General features: G+C 49.5%; 2 protein-coding genes and 1 long non-coding RNA gene across 3 annotated transcripts in view; all 3 read right to left on the reverse strand.

The window, feature by feature from the left end:
• Positions 1-21,695, reverse strand: part of LOC132452425 (uncharacterized) — a 256,155-nt gene that overhangs the window by 69,593 nt on the left and 164,867 nt on the right. Inside the window, exon 2 of the long non-coding RNA XR_009524324.1 lies at positions 12,494-12,841. This is a non-coding gene — a long non-coding RNA (uncharacterized LOC132452425). The remainder of the gene's footprint in view (positions 1-12,493; positions 12,842-21,695) is intronic.
• Positions 5,087-12,028, reverse strand: cbx2 (chromobox homolog 2 (Drosophila Pc class)). Its single transcript, XM_060044972.1, has 5 exons — positions 11,904-12,028; positions 11,774-11,817; positions 10,024-10,089; positions 9,531-9,600; positions 5,087-9,117 (listed from the first exon to the last, which is right to left on the reverse strand). Exons 1-5 carry the CDS (start codon positions 11,973-11,975, stop codon positions 7,708-7,710), a joined length of 1,662 nt encoding a protein of 553 aa, XP_059900955.1. The 5' UTR covers positions 11,976-12,028; the 3' UTR covers positions 5,087-7,707.
• On the reverse strand, positions 12,840-18,956 carry LOC132452403 (ectonucleotide pyrophosphatase/phosphodiesterase family member 7-like). The gene is made up of 6 exons (XM_060045022.1): positions 18,653-18,956; positions 17,620-17,765; positions 16,429-17,058; positions 14,436-14,667; positions 13,587-13,716; positions 12,840-13,049 (listed from the first exon to the last, which is right to left on the reverse strand). The coding sequence occupies exons 1-6, from the start codon at positions 18,939-18,941 to the stop codon at positions 12,998-13,000; spliced, it is 1,479 nt and encodes a 492-aa protein (XP_059901005.1). The 5' UTR covers positions 18,942-18,956; the 3' UTR covers positions 12,840-12,997.

Consider the following 21,695-nt stretch of genomic DNA (forward strand, 5'->3'; position numbering starts at 1 on the left):
TTTCCCTCTCTGTCCCCCTACTCTTTCTCCCTCCTCCACTCTCTCCCCCTTTCTCTCTCTCTCTTCCCTCTCTGTCCCCCTACTCTTTCTCCTCCTTCTCTCTCCACCCTCTCTCTTCCTCCTTCTATTTCACCCTCCTTCTCCTCTCTCTCTTCCTCCTCTTTCTCCCTCCTTCTCTCTCTCATCTCTACCTCTTTCTCCCTCCCCCTCCTTCCCTTTCCCTCCCCCCTCCTGCCCCCCCCCCCCCCCCCCCCCTCTCTCTCGCAGGAATAAAAAACAAAAGCAAAACGGTTCCCTAATCCTGAGTGTTTGCTGAGCCTGGATGACATCAGACACCGCGACAATCAAAGCAGTTCTTCCCTCCTCTCCCCCTACAGCTCTCTATGGGCACCTGAGGGTGCAGGGAGGCAGCGGGGGGGGGGGTTAGGGGTAGGGGGGGGGGGGGGGGGGTGCAGTAAAAGCGGCCCGGAGGTTAAGAGTGACAGACGATGCGGAGGCCCGTGCCAGTAAGAAAAGCGAGAGTGGTCGTGTCAGACATGCGGACTCCGCCGGCGTGATGGATGGCGAGGGGTTAAGATGGATGAGGCGGGGGTCTGTCTGAGAGCCGTGTTGTCCCAGGGCCCCGCCGCCGCCGCCGCTTGTCTTCCCTCTCCGTATCAGAGGGCAAACTGGAGTTTGTTTACCCTGCCTCGCAGAGTGATTTAGAGGCCGGCCCCGCGAGCTCAGGGACGGGCAGCGTGGAGGTATGCCTGGCCGCAGGGCTCGGCTCGGGTTTCCAAACAAGCCTTTGAAATCGGCAACCTAGCCTGGGCCTGGAGGGGGTTCTGGGGCCGGGGAAGGAGAGGCTTATGGGGCTCTGATCCTGGAGGGTTCCTCCGGGCCGTGCCAGGCCAGACGGAGCAGTCCCAGGCCAAACCAGGCTGTTGCCGAACCAGGCCAAACAGAACCAACTCACGCCAAACCAGGCCACACAGAACTGACTCATTCAGACTGAACAAACTCATGCCAAACCAGGTCAGAATGAACCAACTCATGCCAAACCAGGCCAAATATAACCAGGCCATATAGAACCAACTCATGCAAACCAGGCCTTGCCTAACCAGGTTACACGGAACCAAATCATGCCAAACAAGGTCAGACCGGAACACCCATTCTATGCCTGGACACAAACAGATTAAGGCCAAACCAAACCAGGCCAGACACAGCCAGGCGGTGCCAAACCCGGGTCCAAACACATTCTGGGTCAGCTGTGAAGCCTCGAGGCTCATTCGGGGTCTTCCTGGGGTTTGCAGACAGAGGGAAACCTTGGGTCTCCAGACGCTGAAACAAAAGCCTCTCATGGGAGGAAGAAGGACTGGATAAGTGTTGGGCAGGAGTCGCCATCGCTGGCATGTGTGTACCACGGGGAGGGGCTGGAGAGGCTGCTGTATGAGGACCTGGGTGGGGTCAGTCCCTTTCAGCCTCACCTGCAGTCAGGTGTTCATGAGGAGATGGGGGAGGCTAGGTTTAGGGTTGGATTTAGTTTTAATATTTACAGCAAACTTGGGGGATACACTCTATACATCCAGGGTCTGTGTCTATGTGTGTGTGTGTGTGTGTGTGTGTGTGTGTGCGCGCGTGTGTGTATGTGCATGTATATGTGTGTGCGTTTGTACATTTGTGTGTGTGTGTGTGTGTGTGTGTGAGTGCATTTGTGATTTTGTTCATTGCGTGTGTGTGTGCCTGTGCATGTTTGCGTTTGTGTGTGTGTGTGTGTGTGTGTGTGTGTGTGTGTGTGTGTGTGTGTGTGTGCCTGGGGGTGGGATTACACTGTCACACTAGTCCGCGGTGTTTATGCATACCGGGGGGAGAGCGAGAGCCGGGGTGTCGCGCGACTGTTTACTCCGACTTATTTTGGGACGAAGAAGTCGGCCGGAGACTTCTGGAGAATCACGGAACGGAGGCGCTTTGTGTAACGTAATGATAACCACTGTCACTTAGTCATCCTGGGACAGAGAGACAGAGAGAGAGAGAGAGAGAGAGAGAGAGAGAGAGAGAGAGAGAGAGAGAGAGAGAGAGAGAGAGAGAGAGAGGGGGAAAGAGAGAGGAGCGAGAGAGAGAGAGAGGGGGAAAGAGAGAGAGCGAGAGAGAGAGAGAGAGAGAGAGGCAGAGAGAGAGAGAGAGAGAGAGAGAGAGAGAGGGGGAAAGAGAGAGAGCTGAGAGAGAGAGAGAGAGAGAGGCAGAGAGAGAGAGAGAGGGGGAAAGAGAGAGAGCGAGAGAGAGAGAGAGAGAGAGGCAGAGAGAGAGAGAGAGAGAGAGAGAGAGAGAGAGAGAGAGAGAGGGAAAGAGAGAGAGAGAGAGAGCGAGAGAGGGAGAGAGGGAGGGAAAGAGAGATGGGGAGAGAGACATAGTTTAATACATTGATGACCCGGCTAGGGGTGGTGGTGAAAGGCGGGGATGGATGGAGGAGGGAAAGAATGGGAGAGAGGAGAGAGGAAGGGATGAAGGAGGGAGGACGAGAGGGACTGGAGGAGGGAGATAGGGGAGTTAAAGGGCCCTGGGTTTCTTCTCAGCTGAATAACACACACACACACACACACACACACACACACACACACACACACACACACACACACACACACACACACACACACACACACACACACACACACACACACAATCCTTGATGTGTGACCTGTTTACCTGACATAACCCCTCCTGCCCCACATTGCCTCATTCATCCATTATTCTGCCCCGTCATTCATTCTTCCATGCAACCACTCATCCATTCATTCAGATATCTAGTCATCCATCTTTACTAAGAGGAAGGGGATGGTGGGAGTAGGAAGGGGGGAGGAGAGAGAGAGAAAGAGAGAGAGAGAGAGAGAGAGAGAGAGAGAGAGAGAGCGAGAGAGAGAGAGAGAGAGAGAGAGTGAGACAGAGAGAGAGAGAGACAGAGAGAGAGATGCAGAAAGGAGAGAGGCATGGAGAGACAATCAGATGGAAACAGAGGGAGAGAAAGAGGGAATGGAGGATGATCACATGATGGATGGGTAAGGAGATGAGAGAGAGAGAGAGAGAGAGAGAGAGAGAGAGAGAGAGAGAGAGGGAGAGAGAGAGAGGGAGAGAGAGAGAGGATTGTTGAATGAGAGGGAGAGAGAGGTAGAAAGAGAGATATTTAGGCGGGTGGGCTGGCAAATCAGAGAGAAACTATTTAGGGGAGAGAGCGAGAGAGCTGGAAAGAGACAGATAGAGAGGGAGAGATAGAGCGGCAGAGGGACAGAGCTGAAGACAGATGGAGGATGAAGGAGAGAGAGAGGGCACGGCGAGGAGAGGAGCTGTGGTTCTCATCTACCAGAGATGTGGATACGAGCACGGTAGATCTCCACAGAGAAAGATGAAAAGAGCACACGGAGAAGTGTGAAGTCGGGGGGTAGAGTCGTACGCTGACAAGACACATTTGGGGCTAGGACAGGATGTTATTGTCCTGGAATAGTTGCTCCTCCGGTATATGACTCGATTACCAGAACCAAGTGCCAATCTAGCAGCCGGATTATTCTGTCTGTGGTCACACTCGTTTTGCACATGTTTGTTTTTGGTTTGAAATACCCCCTCGGTACCGCAAGAGCCTGCATAACTCATTTCTGAGTCAACGGTAGCATCACCTCGTCCCGCCAAGAGACCCAGGGAGGCCTGCGGGGGGGGTGAGGCTGAGCCCCGGATCGGGCCACTCTGTGTGGGACACTGTGCTAGGCGTACCGGCGGCGAGCCAGCCAGTGGTGCGTCAGGGTGCTCCTCATCACACCACTGGTGTGGTGGACGTTGGAAGACTTTGAAAGAGGTGCAGGCCCATTGAGCGGGGGGTCTTGGTGCAGGTCCTTGAAGAGGAGTAGGGGGTCTTGGGGCAGAAGTAGCTCGTCTGGGTGCAGGTCCATGGAGTAGGAGAACTTCGGGGGAGAAACTGTTCTTTTGTTACTGTGAACTTTGGAGCAAAATTCCTCGTCTTTTTAACCAAATATCTTTATCGCTTGATTACAGAATTCCATAAGGAAGACATTTTGTGCTTCATGTCTTCTAAGTGTCTAATGGTTATTGCGTAATAATTATTTGTTGCCTTATTTGAAAGTCATTTTTATTTTGCACTTTTATTTACCTATTTTGTCTTGCTTTTGAGACTGAAGGCTAATTATGCAATGAATCAACTCATTTACAACACTGCCATCTAGTGGCCGGGGAGGACTTCAACACTGATGGTTCTAGGTCAAATGTAGGCCTCCCAAATTGTATTAATAAAACACAATTGGGCTAACCTTACTTAAAGACAACGATACCGTATGAGATTAGATTAGTGTCAGTAGGTTGTGATTATTCTTGCGCTTTTAATTTAGTCCTCTTTTAGTCTTTTTTTTTTATATATATATAATTGTCCGCCACATCTGTTGGGTTTTTTAAACTGGAAATTAATTTGAATGCCCCTCTGTAAACAAGCACGAAGAAAGCTACATTTTCTCCATATAGTGAAAAATTAAAGTGTTACCAATTATTAGATGAGGCAGTACATCTAAACAGGTATATAGCTTTCAATTTCTGAAAATAGGTCCATTTGATTGCAAAATGTGGGTGTTAGATATATTCAGAATGTGTGAAATTGTTTGTAGAGAACAATAACTGTCAGTTAACTGACCCGGTCATACATGTAACGTACAAAAATACACACAGTAGTACTATTTATTAGTATAGCATATGGAAAAAAAAGGTGACACAGCACATCTATCAAAAGGAGTCAACAAAAGCCTACCCTGACACTCTTTGAAATAAATAGTTTTGGAAGGAAAAAAATAACATTGAGATGGTTAGTACATGAACATACTTTAAAATACACAATAGCCTTCAGAGATGATTAATATCCATTACAAAAATATATTGACAGCTCAAATATTCAGTCGAACATAGCACTTCATGATAGTAGGAATCAAAACAATTTGTGTTTCTGAAAACCAGACGAGATGCCTGAGAACGGGTGTGTGATAGTCCAATGTGTCCAGCATCCCCCAACCCTTTGCAGAAGATTAATTTTGGGGTTTGACAGCGTGTTGCTTAAAAGCACTTCAGGAGGTACAGAGGTACAGAAGACAAACCATCCAACTATCTCGGGGAATTGAACACGGGTCATTTTTTTTTTTTACCCCTGAAACAAAATGCACTCCAACAACCCTCATGCCACCCTGCCATCCAACCTTGAAATCAACGCTCTGATGCTTTACACAGACAGAGAGGGTACTTCTCAGAGAGTACTTGACTGCACTTCAAACGGATGAGAAACACATAAACACGGCCTCAACTCGCTCCCTCACCCTTCAGTGTCTGGCCTTGAAAGCCAACCACCTGTAACAACCCCCAAACGTCTCTCCACCACCACCAGTTTCCGCAGCATCGCTCCCCTCTGATTTGCAGTGTTAGTTCAAGTGAACGAACAGTGAAGGGGAATTCACCGCCCCGCCGGCCCGGTGTGTTCCCCTTAACGTGGGGATGCTGAAATCTGAGCTTTCTTTGGGAGTTTACTCCTTTTGTATCGTTGGCTTTGAGGAGGGAGAGAAAGCCACAGAGAGCTTGGGAGGATTAGAGTTCAGAGGCAGGGGCTTTGTCGCAGAATCCCCCTCAACAAGGAGTACACCGGCGCTACTGTGGTTTCTGTCATGCTGCATCTACGACGCAAACACCATGGTGAGAGGAACCGTGGTCCACTTACCAACCGGTGTCGAAGTGCCCGAATCGGTTGGCAAACGTAACAAAAAACATCTTTAGGGTTTGCCATTTTTAATTTTACACAGGTTTGAAGATGTCGTGGGAAACGTTGCTTTGGGTTTGTTGCGTGTTTTTGGATGTCAAATCCAAAAGGAGCCCAATTAGTTCTTAATGTCTCTCTGATTGGGCCTGATATAAACTCCCTGGGGGTCCACCCTCACTTCCTCCCATCCTCCGCCTTTGTTCCGGAAAATTACCACTTTTACTAGAAGATAGTCAACACAGAGAGAGGTGTAGGTGTGTGTGTGTGTGTGTGTTAAATTCGGCCAGTACCACGTCTTATCAGGTTACACTCGGGGGTGAACCGCAGATACTTTATCTCACTCTCCCCATGAGTGAAACTACCTTCTTTTTTTTATCTCTGCTGGCTGCACAGAGGAATCTCAACTCTCTTTTTGAAGCAACAAGACAAGATAAGGGCAAGCATCCACAACGCGTATGGTTTCTATAGTAACTATGTTTTCTTTTTTTTTTTACTCTCTTCGATAAAAAAAAAGGGTTTCAAGTTTAGAAAATATATCATGATTGCTGGAGGTTCTCTGCTGGAACGAGAGCAGAGTACATCTAAAGCCAGAAGAAAGCAGAGAAAGTCGCTGGAATGGTTGAAAAAAAAAAAGAATTATTGTCGTTGGACTATCTCGCAGAAGTCCATACATATATTTAACCAATCATCTGCAGTAGTATTTGGGAATTTGATAAGGAAACAGTCAAATACATTAAGTTTATAACGAACAAGTCGGAAGGGGTGATGACCAATACATTTTCTGTTGGCCATTTTGGCTCAAACTTAAATAAATTAATACACCAAAAAAATAAAAAAAAGCATATGACTGGTGTCCTCAGATGGTGTTCCAGCTATTAACAGAATATATACAGTTACACTAGGATTGGGCCTTGTTGTGGTCTTCATTGTGTGGAATCTCTTCCTCTGCATGTTCTCCCAGGCCATTATGCCGAACTGAAATTCCTACTGACCCACAACAAAATAAACGGATGTCGTGGGTGGAAGTTCCCACTCTGGCACTGCAGCCCAAGGAGTAAGCAAATTTCACAAAAAATATATAATTTCGTACATGATAAACTCCACTTAGTAATTCAGGGAGTCACCTCCCTTAACCTGCCATCATCCACGCTGATCACAGTCCCAGAATGAACACAGATGCCTGGCAGTGGGAAGCCTTCATCTGCCAACTGGCCACGCCTGTGTTTGAGCGAACAAACTGCCGTCTCCCCAATGCTCTTCTTTATCATTCCTCTGTAGCACTCCACTGCAGTTGTGACAATATTACAACCACCACAGCAGCCAATTGCTTGATTACTGCAATCGCACCGTACACCGTTGCCGTGACTATTATCTGCATACTGTGGTTATCGACTTTCGTACAGCCAAAAACTCAGAGCCCAGACTTTTGGAGTCGATGCTAGAATGCCAGCGTGCGGTCGGTCTCAGCCTGATCTGCTGTCTTGTAGTGCAGCTCTGTCTTGCAACAGCTAGTTAGAGCTCGTCTGCTAAGACAGGTCTTAGTAAAAAAAGAAAGGATTTAGATCCCTTTAAGTCGGTTTGACTCCAAATGATATAAAAACAAAAAGGTCTAGCTTAAAAGTACACAAGTTGCCCTACAAAATGTTTTCCTTTAAACATCAGTCAAGAATATTTATAGAGAGAGAGAGAGAGATGGAGAACGGCTAGAAAGAGAAAGCATATCTACAGCCTAGCCCGACGGTAGCTGGTCTTAATCAACACTCTACAAACCTACACAAATGTTAAATGTTTACAGGATTTGCATTACCGCAGCCCTCGGTGTATATCAACACTAAAAATGTACAGTGCTTGAGTGTCCCCCCCCCCCCCCCCCCCACAAGGCAGATTTCGGAGGTCTAAGTGCGGGGACCTTCTTGAGGTCAGAAGGTGGGTGCCTCGCCTCAGTAGTTCCTCATGTTGAAGAAGCCCACGCTGGTGGGGGACTCCTTCACCGTGACGGTGACCAGGTTGGCCGTGACGTCCGTGACGAACACGTGTTCTATCAGGCTGCGCGTGGGCTTCCACTCCTGGCTGCTCTGGAGCGAGATGGAGAGGTCCTGCTGGCCGCTGCCCGGGAAACACGAGTCCTGGTCCGAGTCCGAGCTGCTGCCCTCCTCCCCTGTGCTCGTGCCGCTCTTGGGCTGCTTGCCGCCGCCGCCGCCGCCATCTTTGCCGGCGGCGGTCGCGTCCCGTTTACCCTGAACAGTCGTCGCCGCCGCCACCGTTTCCGTTTTCTGCGCGTCCCCCTTGTCCGTCCTGCTCTGGGCCCGGCCGGCGAGCCTCTCCCCTCCGTTGGAGCCCGCCTCGCCCCTCGGCCTCACCTGGGCCGCCCCGGGCTGGCTCTTGCGGGGCAGCGACCCGGCCGGGGAGACGGGGGTCTGGGCGCAGCTGGGCTCCTGCCGCTGCCCGGCCACAGGCTTGCCCCCTGGGGTCGAGGCGTTCCTGAGGCCCTGTGCGGGAACGGTCGGGGCCTCTGGAGCGCTGCTTCCCCCCGGCGGCGGTTTGCGGCCGCTCTGGAGGTTCAGAGGCTGGAGGCCGTTGGCTTGGCCGTTAAACGAGGACGAGGCTTTGCCGGCCTGGAGCCGTTGTAGAGCTGGCGACGCGGGGGCGTCGGGCTTCCTCTGTCTGAGGGGAGAGCCCAGAGGGGGCTGCGCCGAGCCTTGTGGCGCCCGCTTGGGGGCGTTGACGCTCAAAGAGGCCACTCCTTTGGATTTATTCCCGGCCAGACCCGGCACGCCGCTCGCAACGGAGACGGACAGTTTAGCGTCGGCGCTGTTCCTGTTCTGGCCTGATCGGTTCAGGGACGGAGAGGCGGGCTGGGCCGCCCTGCTCGCCAACCCCAGGGGGCTTGTGGGGGTCTGACTGGCCCCGGCTGGACTGAGGGCGCCCCTGTTCGCTCCACCAAGCTGTTCCCTGGGGGAAGCCCTCGGGTAGCCCGGGAAGGAGAAGCCGGCCGGGTGTGCAGGCTTCCTGATGGCGCCCGGCGGCTCTATCGCCATGGGTTCCCTGGAGGCGATCTTGCGGAGGCCCTTGATCGGCTGGAAGGTCCGGAGCTCCGGGGAGGCCTGGGGTTTCCGACCCCGTTTCTTAGGGGGCTCCTGCTTGGCCACGACGATCTGGGCCTTCTTCTGAGGCCCCGGGTGAAGCTCTCGCGTCCGGACGCCGGGGCTCACCGGTTTGGCGCTGTCATCATCGTCATCGTCGTCCTCGGAGGAGGAGGAGGAAGAGGAGGAACACGAGGAGGAGTCGGAGGATGAAGACGAGGAGCTCGAAGAAGAGCTGGACGACTTGGTGGCCTCAGCGTTGATCTCCTGAGGGGAGAGAACGACCGAGATGAGCGTGAGACGGAGATGTTTCTCCTCAAATAACAAGAGAACTTGGGCCTAACATTCACCCATTAATGCACACATTCACACACTGACTGCAGAGTCAACCATGCAAGGAGACAGCTCGTGAGGAGCAGTTAGGGTGAGGCGTCTTGCTAAGGGACACCTCGACAATCGGACTGTGTGTAGAAGCTTTGGAGTAGGCCTCCCAGCAAAAAGGCTCTGGGTTCGATCCTAAAGAAACTGTCCTGTATGAATTCAAAATAAGTGGCTTCGGATGACAGTGTCTGCTCAGAGTCTCAACAGTAAACGGTCGTCAGTTAAACAGCCTCGTTTCCATGCCTGGGTATCACAGAAGATGACATAAACAATTAATTTGTTTTGTTCCATTTACTTACAACAACTTTCCGTGGCCTTCCCCTGGGTCGTTTCCCTTTCTTGCACATGATCTGCTCCTTCTCCTGCTCTCTGTTGAAACAAAACCAAAACAACCGTCTAAAAATTGTCCGCCCGTCAACTTTTGTTCAAAGCTTGTTGTTTAACGTAATGCATGTTCGTGGCAGCAGGGGAACCCCGGCCTGTCAACTGAGGCCACCGAGCCATCCGTGGAAACTCACTCACTCATTAGCACACCGTCTACCGAGTTTAATGCCGCCGTCAGGGCTGAGAGACAGACAGAGGAGCGGCAAGAGGGGAGAAGTCACAGCGACAATGGGGCCGGATTATGCAGCCTTTAGCATGAGAATACCGGCGAGTGTGTGTGTGTGAGCACGCGGGCCAGTCACGTGCGGCCACTCGGAGAGAGGCCGGCTGAACGCAATCAATTAGCATCTGCTCAAGTGTTGTCTGGGCCGAGCGTGCCGCGAATGAGTAAACAAAGGAAGGGCTCACTTCTTGTTGAACGCGGCCAGCAGTCGGGGGTCAAGGATGTTTTTCTGAGGCTCCCAGCTGTTGTCCCTGGCGGGGGAAAAAAAAATAAGTTGGCATTATTATAAAAAGGTCACCCATTTGTTCCAGCACAACAAAAAACAACCACACACACAAGTGTTTTGTGTGTGTGTGTGTGTGTGTGTGTGTGTGAGAAACAACTAATGTGGCATTAATTAACCCCCCTCCCCGCCCGCCCGCTTCCGTCCCAGAAGTCCCTCTAATAATTAATCAGTATTAATTACAGAGGTACACAGGTTGAGGGTGGCGAGGGGAGCCGTGGTTCTACAGGTGTGGAGGTCTGATTACATGCAGTCTCTAGGGGGCCGTATTCATTTATTATAGAAAAGACGGCTTATCATTCCCTGCCCCGATAGTCGACGAGGCTCCTTTACCAGTAAAAACCGCCGCGAATCGGCAGGGATTCAGCGTCGACTCTCACCGCGCTACTTTCAGGGACTTTTAACTATTGACGATATAATCAGTGACCTTTTGGAGTTCAGGTGATTTTTCACAACGCTCTGTATGCATGTTGACCATGTTAATCGGGATGCTCTGTCGTTGACACACACACACACACACACACACACACACACACACACACACACACACACACACACACACACACACACACACACACACACACACACACACACACACACACACACACACACACACACACACACACACACACATTGAATACCCCGTTCAGGGGAAAGCTAGCCAGTGTGAAATAGTATCGTGTTTTGGATCACAGCAGCTCAGAGCCGCATCAGTTTACGCAGACCTCTCTGTCCCAACGGTTGTGAACATTACTAAGAGTTAAAGTACATTAAAATACAACTGTTGAAAGTATATATTACACATGTGTGATAGACAACGTTTTTTTTATGGAGTCTCCTGTTTGTGTATGATTTAAGTCATTCTTAAATAATAAGACTCATTTCCCCCCCTCAGATTATCCACCAACCACCTGTTATGTTCTGATAAGTAATCACCAATCACTAATGCATAATTGAACAGCTTTCTCCCCCCGCCACACACGTACAAAGGACGCTTGAAAAGGCCTACACAACTGTTGGTTTGGCAGGCAGAAGCACAGACGGGGTGGGGGGGGGAACTACAACAACAATGTAGGGGTACAAAGAAAGGGCATCTCGGGGGGCGGGGGGAAGCAGGGGAGCAGCTGACCGCGTCGAGACCATCCGAACCAAACAACTTAAGACTTAATTATAGGAGGCAGACCTGAACCACTACATATCTATATACGAGGATTATTTATGTTAACCATCGTCATCATAACAATCGTGGCTTTAATGAAAGTGTTGTTCAGTCACTTTGTTTTTGCCCAATAGACTAACCGTGTTAGATCAGGTAAGGTATTAACTAAATATCACATCTTAATCCCACTTAAATAGGCTTTGAGTAGTTCCTGTGGCGGTTTACGATCGACCGTGGAGCAAAACGCAGCCCACGGGTCCAGACTTTGGGTATAAACTTTCAAAGGAAAGGAACAAAAGAAAGTGGGGATGAACCACGGTGGCGCGGTGGGTCCCACGCCATCGCGCTGCACAACGCGTCTTTTTTTATAAAGTAAACCCGCCGCCGTCTGTCTCTCCTCGCTGCGCAAAGTTGTTTTATTCACTGTGCGCAACACGCTACTGTTGTTTTCGTTGTTTTGCAACACCACCATCACCACCAGCCTACTACTTACTTGGATGACCATCCCCTCCACTTCACAAGGAACTCCAACTTTCCCTGCGAAATAAAAACATACAATAAGAATAGAAAGACACAATAAGCAACCAATAAACCACATCAGATGTGTTCAAACATCATCTGACCTTCTTCAGCCGCTTGTTCAGGATGCACTCAGCGTCGTAGACCTGCTCCCCGACGGCGCTGAGCTCTTCCATGTTTGTCTTCACTCTCTTCACTACACCAAAGTGTTCTTCATTGTCAGGAGGAGGACGGAGAGGCGGGTCGACCCGGGGTGGCAGTTCGGTGAGGTTTGTCCCTCAACGGCTGCCGTCGTCCCTGTTTTTTCGCTTCTCAAATACATCAAGTTGTGTCTTGGAGGGGTAATTAATATTTATGGAGGAAGATAAGGCATCCATTGTTCGATGGGTAAGAATAAGTTCAATATTCCACCCAGCGATTTTCAGGCCTACATTTTTTATGAATGTTAATTCCATTTTTAAATGATTAAACAAGAAAGCAAACCACAATTACAAACTTAACTTGATTTATTTATTCTTTAAAAATGTATGTACAGGCACGGATACATTGCATACACATACAACACAAGCTCGATTTAAAAAAAGAAAGCCAACCACAATAATAAAATTAATTCATTCTTTAAAAAAAAGTTCTTTAAACAGGAACAGACAATTGCATACACAGAACACACAGGAGCAGTTTACATCGAGTTAACATCGAGCAGTTAACTCGATGTTTCAACAGCCATACGAGACAGCGCCTGTCATCAGCACTGCGCGTGACCCAGCCGGCAATTAAACACGCGTGCCCTTGCGACCGCAATTAAAGGGGTGATATCATGCTTTATAAACTTTTCCCTTTGCGTAAGACTGTTATATGACGTAGGCTATGTATACATACATGTTTTACTTCTGCTAAACTAAAACAATCTGAGCGCGAGCCAGGGGGAGGATTCGCGCCCCCCAAAGGAACGCACCTCAATAAGGATCGTGAAACAGCTAGTTTTTCAAAGACGCTGAAATTGGTTTTGCAGAAATTAACAGTGTGAGAATAAGGTGTATTTCTAATATACAGGTATGTAAACCTATTTTGGTAGTAGGCTACCCCCCCCCACCCCCAATGCATTTATTAACCCTGAAAAAAGCATTATATGGGATCTTCAGGCGAGGCCTCCTCAGTGTCAGCATGTGGAGGGTGATGAACTCCGTGTGAGGAAGGCTCAGAATGTGGTGGCATTTGTGTTTTCCATGTCCAAATCAGGGCCGTTCGATCTGAAATAGACATAAATATGCATGGATATGAAATATAGCCTACATACATTTCTTCAATTCGCCACATCCATTTGGAAGCATGTGTGTCTTTTGAATTGAATGTTAGTTATTGTGTTGGTAGTCGGGCCTCATATTTTACTTATTTAATTGTTTAGCAATGAATTGAATTAGAAATGATTTGTAATTTTTGGTAGAAATTGTCATGCCAAAGCGTTTGTCATGATGTGAGATGTGGCAAAACAAAGTTGAGTTTTTTTTGGACGTTGGTTTTTTGAAATTTACATTTCTCCAAATAACTTGTAGGGTCTCAAAATGGCGGAGTAACGGTTACAGCTAACGATTATAAACTCGCGAAGAGCTCGAAGTACAAGGCCCGACTAAAAACAGAGCTAAAGTACATCTCGGCTACATTACGATATTGTCCCGGTACTGTTGCTAAACTAAAGCGAAATATAAATTCAAATTAAAACATTTGAGGTGTGGAATAAGCAGGGATTTAACTTATGTCTGACTATCTGTTGGAGGTCGACCACTTACCCTCGGTCTTCATTCCTGCTCTTGTAGACTTTAACCGACACCAGGATGATGAAGACAACGGCCAGGAACCCGACCACCGCCGCCAGACCCGTTACCGCCATCTCCATGGTACTCATCACCCCAGGGTTATCTGACGGTCATAAACACAGAATTAAACACTGAATAGGAACAAAGGGAATATAATAAAAGTGTAATTCTTAATTTAAGGTATTCTTTCCAACCAAAATGGTCATATTGATCTGTCTACCCTAATAATTTGTAAATATAATTCTGTTATCTCTTCTTTGGTTTTCCTAAAGAACAATTTCAGGTAGTACTTGTCTTTCATGGCTCCCAACTGAAAAAGTTTCCCGTTCCCTGACCTAAACAACACAACAATGCTTGTAAGAATGTTCTAGACACAAGGCCATTCTATCCAAACAAGAAACAGAGATATGGTGCCAGGTCAGCCTATATAGGCCTAGAATTAAGAGCACTGTGTTCACTCTAGTTAAACATACATTTATTTACATCCTCGATCATACTCTGCTAACAACCCCGTAAATAGACCAACAACTCAACGCGGACGTCAGAACGTCACATTTACTGTTCCCTCGTGGTACTTTAAAACTCTTCAAAGGAACAAAGCGCGGTTGTCTTTGAGCACAACGCCCTTGGTACTGCAACTCCCCCCCTCCCCCCCTCTCTAACCTACATTACCACCGCATCCCTTCCCGCGGTATCTTTCAGACGCATGCCGACTTAAGCGATGATGGATGAACGGTGGGGCAACGAAGGAGCAGCTGTTGCGCTGACACACTTCGGCGGGCCGCTGGGAGGAGCGGTGCACCGTGTAAGTTGTCAGCTCACCCTCGCCCGCAGAGGAGACCAGCATGTGTTGGGTCGCGTTCAGGTGGCCGTTGTTGACCTCGGGTCGGATCCCCAGGATGTGGCACATCAGGGGGTAGATGTGCACCGTCTCGAAGGGCCCCACCTTCAGGTTCTTCCGGAAGACGGGACCCGCGGCCCGGAAGAAGGGCTTCATGTCCAGGTTGTGGTTGTCGAAGCCGTGCTCTCCCTTGTTTGCCTGCACTGGGAGGAACTGGAGGAGAGACAGGACGGGGTAAATGGTAAGTGGACTGCATTTATAAAGTGCTTTCTAACCATTGGCGGCTCAAAGCGCATTACAACATTGGCTAACATTCACCCATTCATGCACACTTTCACACATTCACACACCGGAGGCGGTGACAGCAAGCTTGTCGGGAGCACTTAGGGTGAGGCGTCTAAACAGGGACACCACGCTGGGGATCGAACTAGCAACCTTGTAGTTACCAGCCAACCCGCTGTTCCTCCTGAGCCACATGCCGCCCCAGTAGTGGGGACTAGGACTGTGTCACAGTTTCATCTGCTGTCTGGATGCACTATATTTCACTTTTGAATAATCAAGTGGGCATTAAGAGGCAGCAGGCCATCAGTGGTCAAACGGCGCAGCGCTCCACTTCAGACAGCAGAGAGCGCTGTTGGCCTACTCAAAGTATTACAGGGGCACATTCTGTCGCTATTGTATAACATGCCACCTTGAAACCCGTTATCAGCCATCAACCGCCAGCAAGCCCCGTTTTAAAAAATGCTGTTCTGGTATTATAATTTGTTTTATGGACATGCTATTCAACCTTTCAGTGCACTTCTCGGTGAATCAGTGGTTAATGTGTAGTAACGTAACATGGAATCTTATCAATGTACACAGGTGGATCCTGATAGCATCTTAATCTCATAATCTCGTAAGAGCGGTTGATTAACATCGCACGTTACGCAACTCCTGCTGTCACAAGGTTGTCCCGGTGTCTCTGGTTTAAACCGAGGGGCTTTAAACTAAGAGGCCCTATCAGCTATAGGAGATAACCCAGGAGATACCGGAGAGATACAGTAGATAGCGTGCTAGCGTCCCGGCTAGCAGCGGCTTAAAGAGTAGATTCTCTCTGCTTAGCCCACTTCATCACCAAGCCATGTAAGGGGAGCCCCCTGCTTTATTTAGCCGCGGCGGCGAGGAGTTCACTGATCATTTCCTGTAATCTACTGTTCCCTCTGTTCTGATTCGACGGCTCACGGCGTCGAGTGATGCGGTAGCTTTTCGGTTGAAGTAGACGAGTTTAGCAAGCCAAATGTATATGCTAATTTCTTGCTTCTTTTTCTGGGGGAGAGAGGGGTGGGGGGGAGAGGGGGGTGTACGGGTCCCCATAGAGCTCCATCGAGCGACTGAGAGCATGTCATCAGCTAGGGCTGGGATTATCCCGGAGGAATGTGCAAATGCACTTGATTAAAACTGTAATGCGCCCGGATTATCATTTAACTCCTTGTTGCAGTCTCATCACTTTTAATTTTTTCGCAGTTTTTCCTAGAGTAAAAAAAATCAACCGACTGACTGGCTCGGTGAAGGCAATTTCTATGCTTATCTTTTCAATGCAACAGACGCGTAGATTTAAGAAAAATTGTATTTGCCTCATAATCAAATTTGAGGCTTACCTAACTGGCTTGCGAGTATATTTTTATGGTAGATTAACTGTCAATCAATATCCTGCATTCCATTGTGTTTCAAAACGCACCCATTATCTCTATGGGCCTGACACACATCTCTGTGTCTTCTCATGAACTGCCCAAATCGTATCCCATGGCTGCCTCCTAGGGCGGTATGATTCACCTACGAGGTGAATGATGTGTTGGTGAATTCTCTGAACCTCACCTTCCCCGCCCCCCCTCTCACCACGGTTGAATCCCCCCCCCCCCCCCCCCCCCCTGACCCGTCCACCCCTTCCCCATCACCACCACGCCACCTGTGTCAGAAATCAAACAGCCCTCTCACCCCGTTGAGGAGGTAGCCCTGGTCAGCCCACAGTACGATGGGCAGGATCCTCTCGTGGTTGGAGAAGTGCATCCGTGCGGGCATCTCCTCCTTCTTGTAGACGTTGAGGTGCGGGTGTGCGCCCTTCAGCGCGTTGTACACCTTGTCCAGCATGCCGGGCTTGGGCAACAGCATGCCTGAGGGCCCGTAGTCCAACAGCTGGAAGGCCACGTCCTTGAAGGAGAAGCCCGGGATGTTGGACAGTATGATCTGGTTGATCTCGCTCTTCTTGAACAACTGGGTCATGCCGTGGTCGGCGGTGATGATCACGTTCAGGCGGTCGCTGAGGCCGTGGCGCTCGGCGGACGCCCGCAGGTAGCCCACCGCGCGGTCCACCTGCGCCACCATGGTCTTCCTCTGGGGCGAGTCGGGGCCGAACTTGTGGCCCACGCCGTCGGGCTCGCCGAAGTACAGCGATACGAAGTCCAGGTCGTCGGGGCCGAACCAGCCCATCACCTTGTCGATGTTCACCCGCCAGGCGGTCTCGTTGCCGTAGTTGTAGAAGCGTGGCTCCACCTCCCTCACCATGGCAACCTCTCCCTGGTAACTGGCTGCTGTGCCCGGGAAGTGGAGGGAGCCAGCTTTCAGGCCCTGCGAGGCAAGCCAGATGAGATGTGACACGCGCTCGCGTGCGCGTGCAGACACACACACTCGTCGACGCTCTCACAGAGACACTAGCAGACACACACACACACACACTCGTAGACCCGCTCACACACGCAGACAAACACACAGACACTAGCAGACAATAGCAGACACACACACACACACACTCGTAGACCCGCTCACACACGCAGACAAACACACACAGACACTAGCAGACAATAGCAGACACACACACACACACACTCGTAGACACGCTCACACACGCAGACAAGCAGACGAACACAGACACTAGCATAGACACACACACTATCAGCCACACACACACACACACCCCTCCATATTCCAATAGGTGGGCCAACGTGCATGCAAAACAAGAGCTACTGGACGTGCACCTGCAGCCGGTCTGAGTGTAGTGTATCATGTAGTGTACGCTACTGTGAGCCCATTGTAATTCTACAGACAGCGGCCCAGCCATGCGTTCGCCAGCAGCCCAGAACCGTGTCTTATCTCTGTGATAAAAAGGGGAGAGCGGTTCAAGGAACAGACCTGTCTCTGGGCTGTGATCCAGATGGGCAAGGAGCCGTTGTCCCACCAACCGTCCACAAACTGGGTGGGGTAGTAGGCCTTCTTCTCGGAGGTGGTGGTGTTGAACCACATGTTGTGGATCACCCCATGGTTCTCGATGTAGAGCCCTGGAGGGGGGGGGGGGGGGGGGGGGGGGGGAAGAGAGAGAGAGAGAGAGAGAGAGAGAGAGAGAGAGAGAGAGAGAGAGAGAGAGAGAGAGAGAGGTTTAGTCACGGGATGACTGGCGGTCAAGTTCTTAAGAACAACAATGGAGATTAGGAGGAATATGATTTCAAGGACGTTTTTTAAATTCCCTTTTATTTTTTAAAGTGGCTGATGGTGATTTTCAAGTCCAAGTAAGGAGACGAACGGGGTTTGTTCTTTGGACACCACGAGAATAATCGTCTTAGTGGAGGGGGGATGAGTGTGGACCATGGGATTTTCAATTACAAACTAATTCGCTTTTCCTGAGGCTTCTTCTCGTCCAGAAGTGGGAACAAGCCTTTACATCAAGCTGGCTTGCCTTGATCAAGTAGCGCTTAATGTAAGGTAGCCATACATGTCCCCCTGCGCTCCATATGAACCAAGTATGAATACACAACGGAATAGTGTCCATGGCTGGAGCATGGCCTCGTTAGGTATGCTGCCGCTCTTAAACAACCCCGGATGAAACCGACGAGACGACACAATAACGTAGCAATTAACGGCAAGTGCTTGGCACTTGTCCCTATGAACTTCCTTACTGTACCAACAGCGATGAATAGTTTCTCCCTCTTCTGACAAATGTGATTATTGTAAGTCGCTATGGATAAGAGCGTCTGCTATATGTACATTTAAATGTGCAGCAAGCAGAATTTAAAGTTTGCTTTAAACTTTGTGAAAACAAAGTTTTCACAATGTGTTACGTGCATTTTAGTCTGCATGCGAGGCTGCATTCGATGCTACGTTTGAGACTGCGTGTGAGGCTGCGTGTGAGGCTGCATGTGAGGCTGCATGTGAGGCCGGAGGTACCCACCTGTCAGCAGTGTGAAGTGTGTGGGGCTGGTGATGGTCAGGTATGGCGGCGTGACGTACTGCGCCTTGACGCCATCCCGGGCCATGGCGTCCAGGTTCGGCGTGTCCACGTCGCGGTCGTAGTCCCAGCGGAAGCCGTCGAAGGAGATGAGCAGCACCTTCTGTCGTGGCGACGGGGAGCGGTCCTCCGCCAGCGGGGTGGCAAGGGCCAGCGCGGTCAGGGCGATGCACGGCAGGGCGAGCGACAGCAGCATGTCTCGGCGTGGCGGACGTCTCAGCAAAAATAACATGGTTGTGAAAGGTGTTATCAAGGTGTATGTATTGAATAATTTAGACCCGCCAGGCCCCGCCTTTCTCTCTCTCTCTCTCTCTCTCTCTCTCTCTCTCTCTGTCTCTGTCTCTGTCTCTGTCTCTGTCTCTGTCTCTATCTCTCTCTCTCTCTCTCTCTCTCTCTCTCTCTCTCTCTCATTCTCTCTCTCTCTCTCTCTGTCTCAGCGGTGGTGAACGGACCTCGGAGCAAAGTTGAGTGTTATCTTATCTCACTGGCACGTTCCGCACATTTCTACCGATGTGTTTATGTACATGGTTCGTGTTCATGGTTCTGTGATTCGCCATGACTGGCAGGTTTGGATTCATCTAGTGTGTGAGTGTGTATGTGTCGGTGGATATGTATCTGTGCGTCAATTTGTCTGTCTGTTATCTTTATGTGTTGGTGTGTCTGTGTGTAGATATGTACAGTATATCTCCCGGTCTGCGGGCATGTCTGTCCACCTGTCCGTTAGCCAGAAGGTCGCATGAATCATTGACGGAGGAATACAGCTCTCGCCGCACACATCACCTTGAGCTGGCACACCACTCTATCGATCCGACGCGTGTGGGACCCGTGGAAAATTAGACCCCTAAGTCCCTTCATTTGGGATTACCGGGCCACGCGGGGACGCCCTAATGGACATATTCATTTTAATAACTCTGACGTACCTTTTTACCCTCGGGGCGATCCGCTAAACATTCCCTGGCATCTGCATTGATTTAAATCAATTTATTTAGCCACGGCCAATAGCTGGGGCCGGTGGAGATGTAGCGAGGCAACCCCTTATCTTTGATCATGTTTCCATTTTCACCTCTCCACCTGACAGAGGATTCGCCTCGAATGCACGAGAGTCTTTATCGAGTGTTCAGCCATCACATTTCTTGAGAAACCTCTGCTTCAGCTCAGCTCTTTCATGCGTGTGTGCATGCGTGTATGTGTGTGCCTATAGGCGTTTGTGTGCGAATAGGTGTGTGTGTGCGTGTATAGGTGTGTGTGTATAGGCTTGTGTGTGAGCGCATATAGGGTGGGTGTGTGTGTGTGTGTGTCCTTGGCAGTTCAAGGGAGAAGTTTAATCTGCGTGGAGATAAGTGGTAATATTCACCGGCTTTCATTTACTTTATACATATTCATGAGAGACCGGTCTTGTGTTAGCGCTGGGGATGCGTGGACCGTCAGCAGAATTTTGGAGTGTTTTGGACGGTCGGTACCACAGGGAGGTCTCAGATCTCAGCTGTGAGAACTCGAACACACACACACACACACACGCGCACACACGGAGAAGACACAGAAACTGAGGACAAGGAAAACTTAAGGTGACCCCCTCACTCAATTCTGCAGAACTATTATCTTGAGGAAGAGAAACAAAATGGTGTCTTCCCTGCCTCCCCAACTGTACTTTATCCAATCTACTTTGGCACAAAGACTACCCTGTCATGACAATCTAGGCTCCAGGTTAGGGTGCAGGAAAGGCCCAGATGATTTCCGGGTTTTCGGTCTACCTGTAGGCAACCTTGACCAAGATACAGCCCAACTGCTCATTAGTGACTCATATCTTATAGCGTATGATAAGATACGACAATAATGACCATTGAATGTTTTTTATAGCAGACGCTTATCTTAAGCGACAACTATTTGTCAACTTAAGCAAACTTTCTCTCCCACAAACAGACATACGCAGGCCCAAGCAGACGATTAGGGGGCTTTAAATTACTTTATCTGTATCGAGAAATTCAAAAACACACAAAGCAGAATATTGTTTCGAGACAAATGCATATTAGACCGCATGCATACAAGTAAAACTTGAAGCGGACCCACGTCATTTGTATAGCATTACGCTACATGTGCGCTTTATGCATATATCGTCACCCGTTTTTCATCTGTCTTTGAACCCCTTCTTACCGCTGCCGCCCGCGCACACATCAACTTGATCAGCTCCCACTTACGCCAGGAGAGATTATTTAGAGATTATTAGATCACTCAAATTGAGTTTATAGCTCAACCCTCTCACAAATAATCAGTGACCTTATTAAGGCTGATGCGGCGGACAGTGTGGAGCTCCATGACTCTGTGTTAAGCCTCGAGCCTCCCCTGGGTGCTGCCTGCTATTGTTTGGACAGGATTTCTGGGCTATTTTTCCAAGCGTGCCACACCTGGACGCTGATAAATTAGGGTGAAAAAAACAGTTAGTTTAGGGAAACGGGGCCACTTTAGGTTCCAGAATTCCAATCTAATCTGTTCGCACTCTCTGTAAACATACAATTACTCTATGTAAACCGAAAGCACGTCACTAACAAAATGGAAAAATTGGTGTCTGGCGATGAGCCCATCAGAGGCCGTGGTTAGCCTCAGCGTTAAAGATGCATGGCTCACTGCATGGCTCACATTAAGTGTTTTAAACTGAACAATTAGCGTTTGTTTAATTTTAATTGTAACTAGAGTTTTTGCGCACGCAATGCACACGCTCAACCTCTAGTAGTAATCAAACCCATTGCAATAATGTGGAAACACCAGTCGATAATGTAACAAATTTCTGAGCGCATAATATAATAACATCTCATCTCATTTTCGACCGCTTATCCGGGGTCGGGTCGCGGGGGGAGCAGCTCAAGCAGGGGGCCCCAGACTTCCCTTTCCCGGGCCACATTGACCAGCTCTGACGGGGGGATCCCGAGGCGTTCCCAGGCCAGTGTTGAGATATAATCTCTCCACCGAGTCCTGGGTCTTCCCCGAGGTC

Source organism: Gadus macrocephalus, chromosome 2 (genome assembly GCF_031168955.1).
Source record: "Gadus macrocephalus chromosome 2, ASM3116895v1".
Classification (NCBI taxonomy): domain Eukaryota; kingdom Metazoa; phylum Chordata; class Actinopteri; order Gadiformes; family Gadidae; genus Gadus; species Gadus macrocephalus.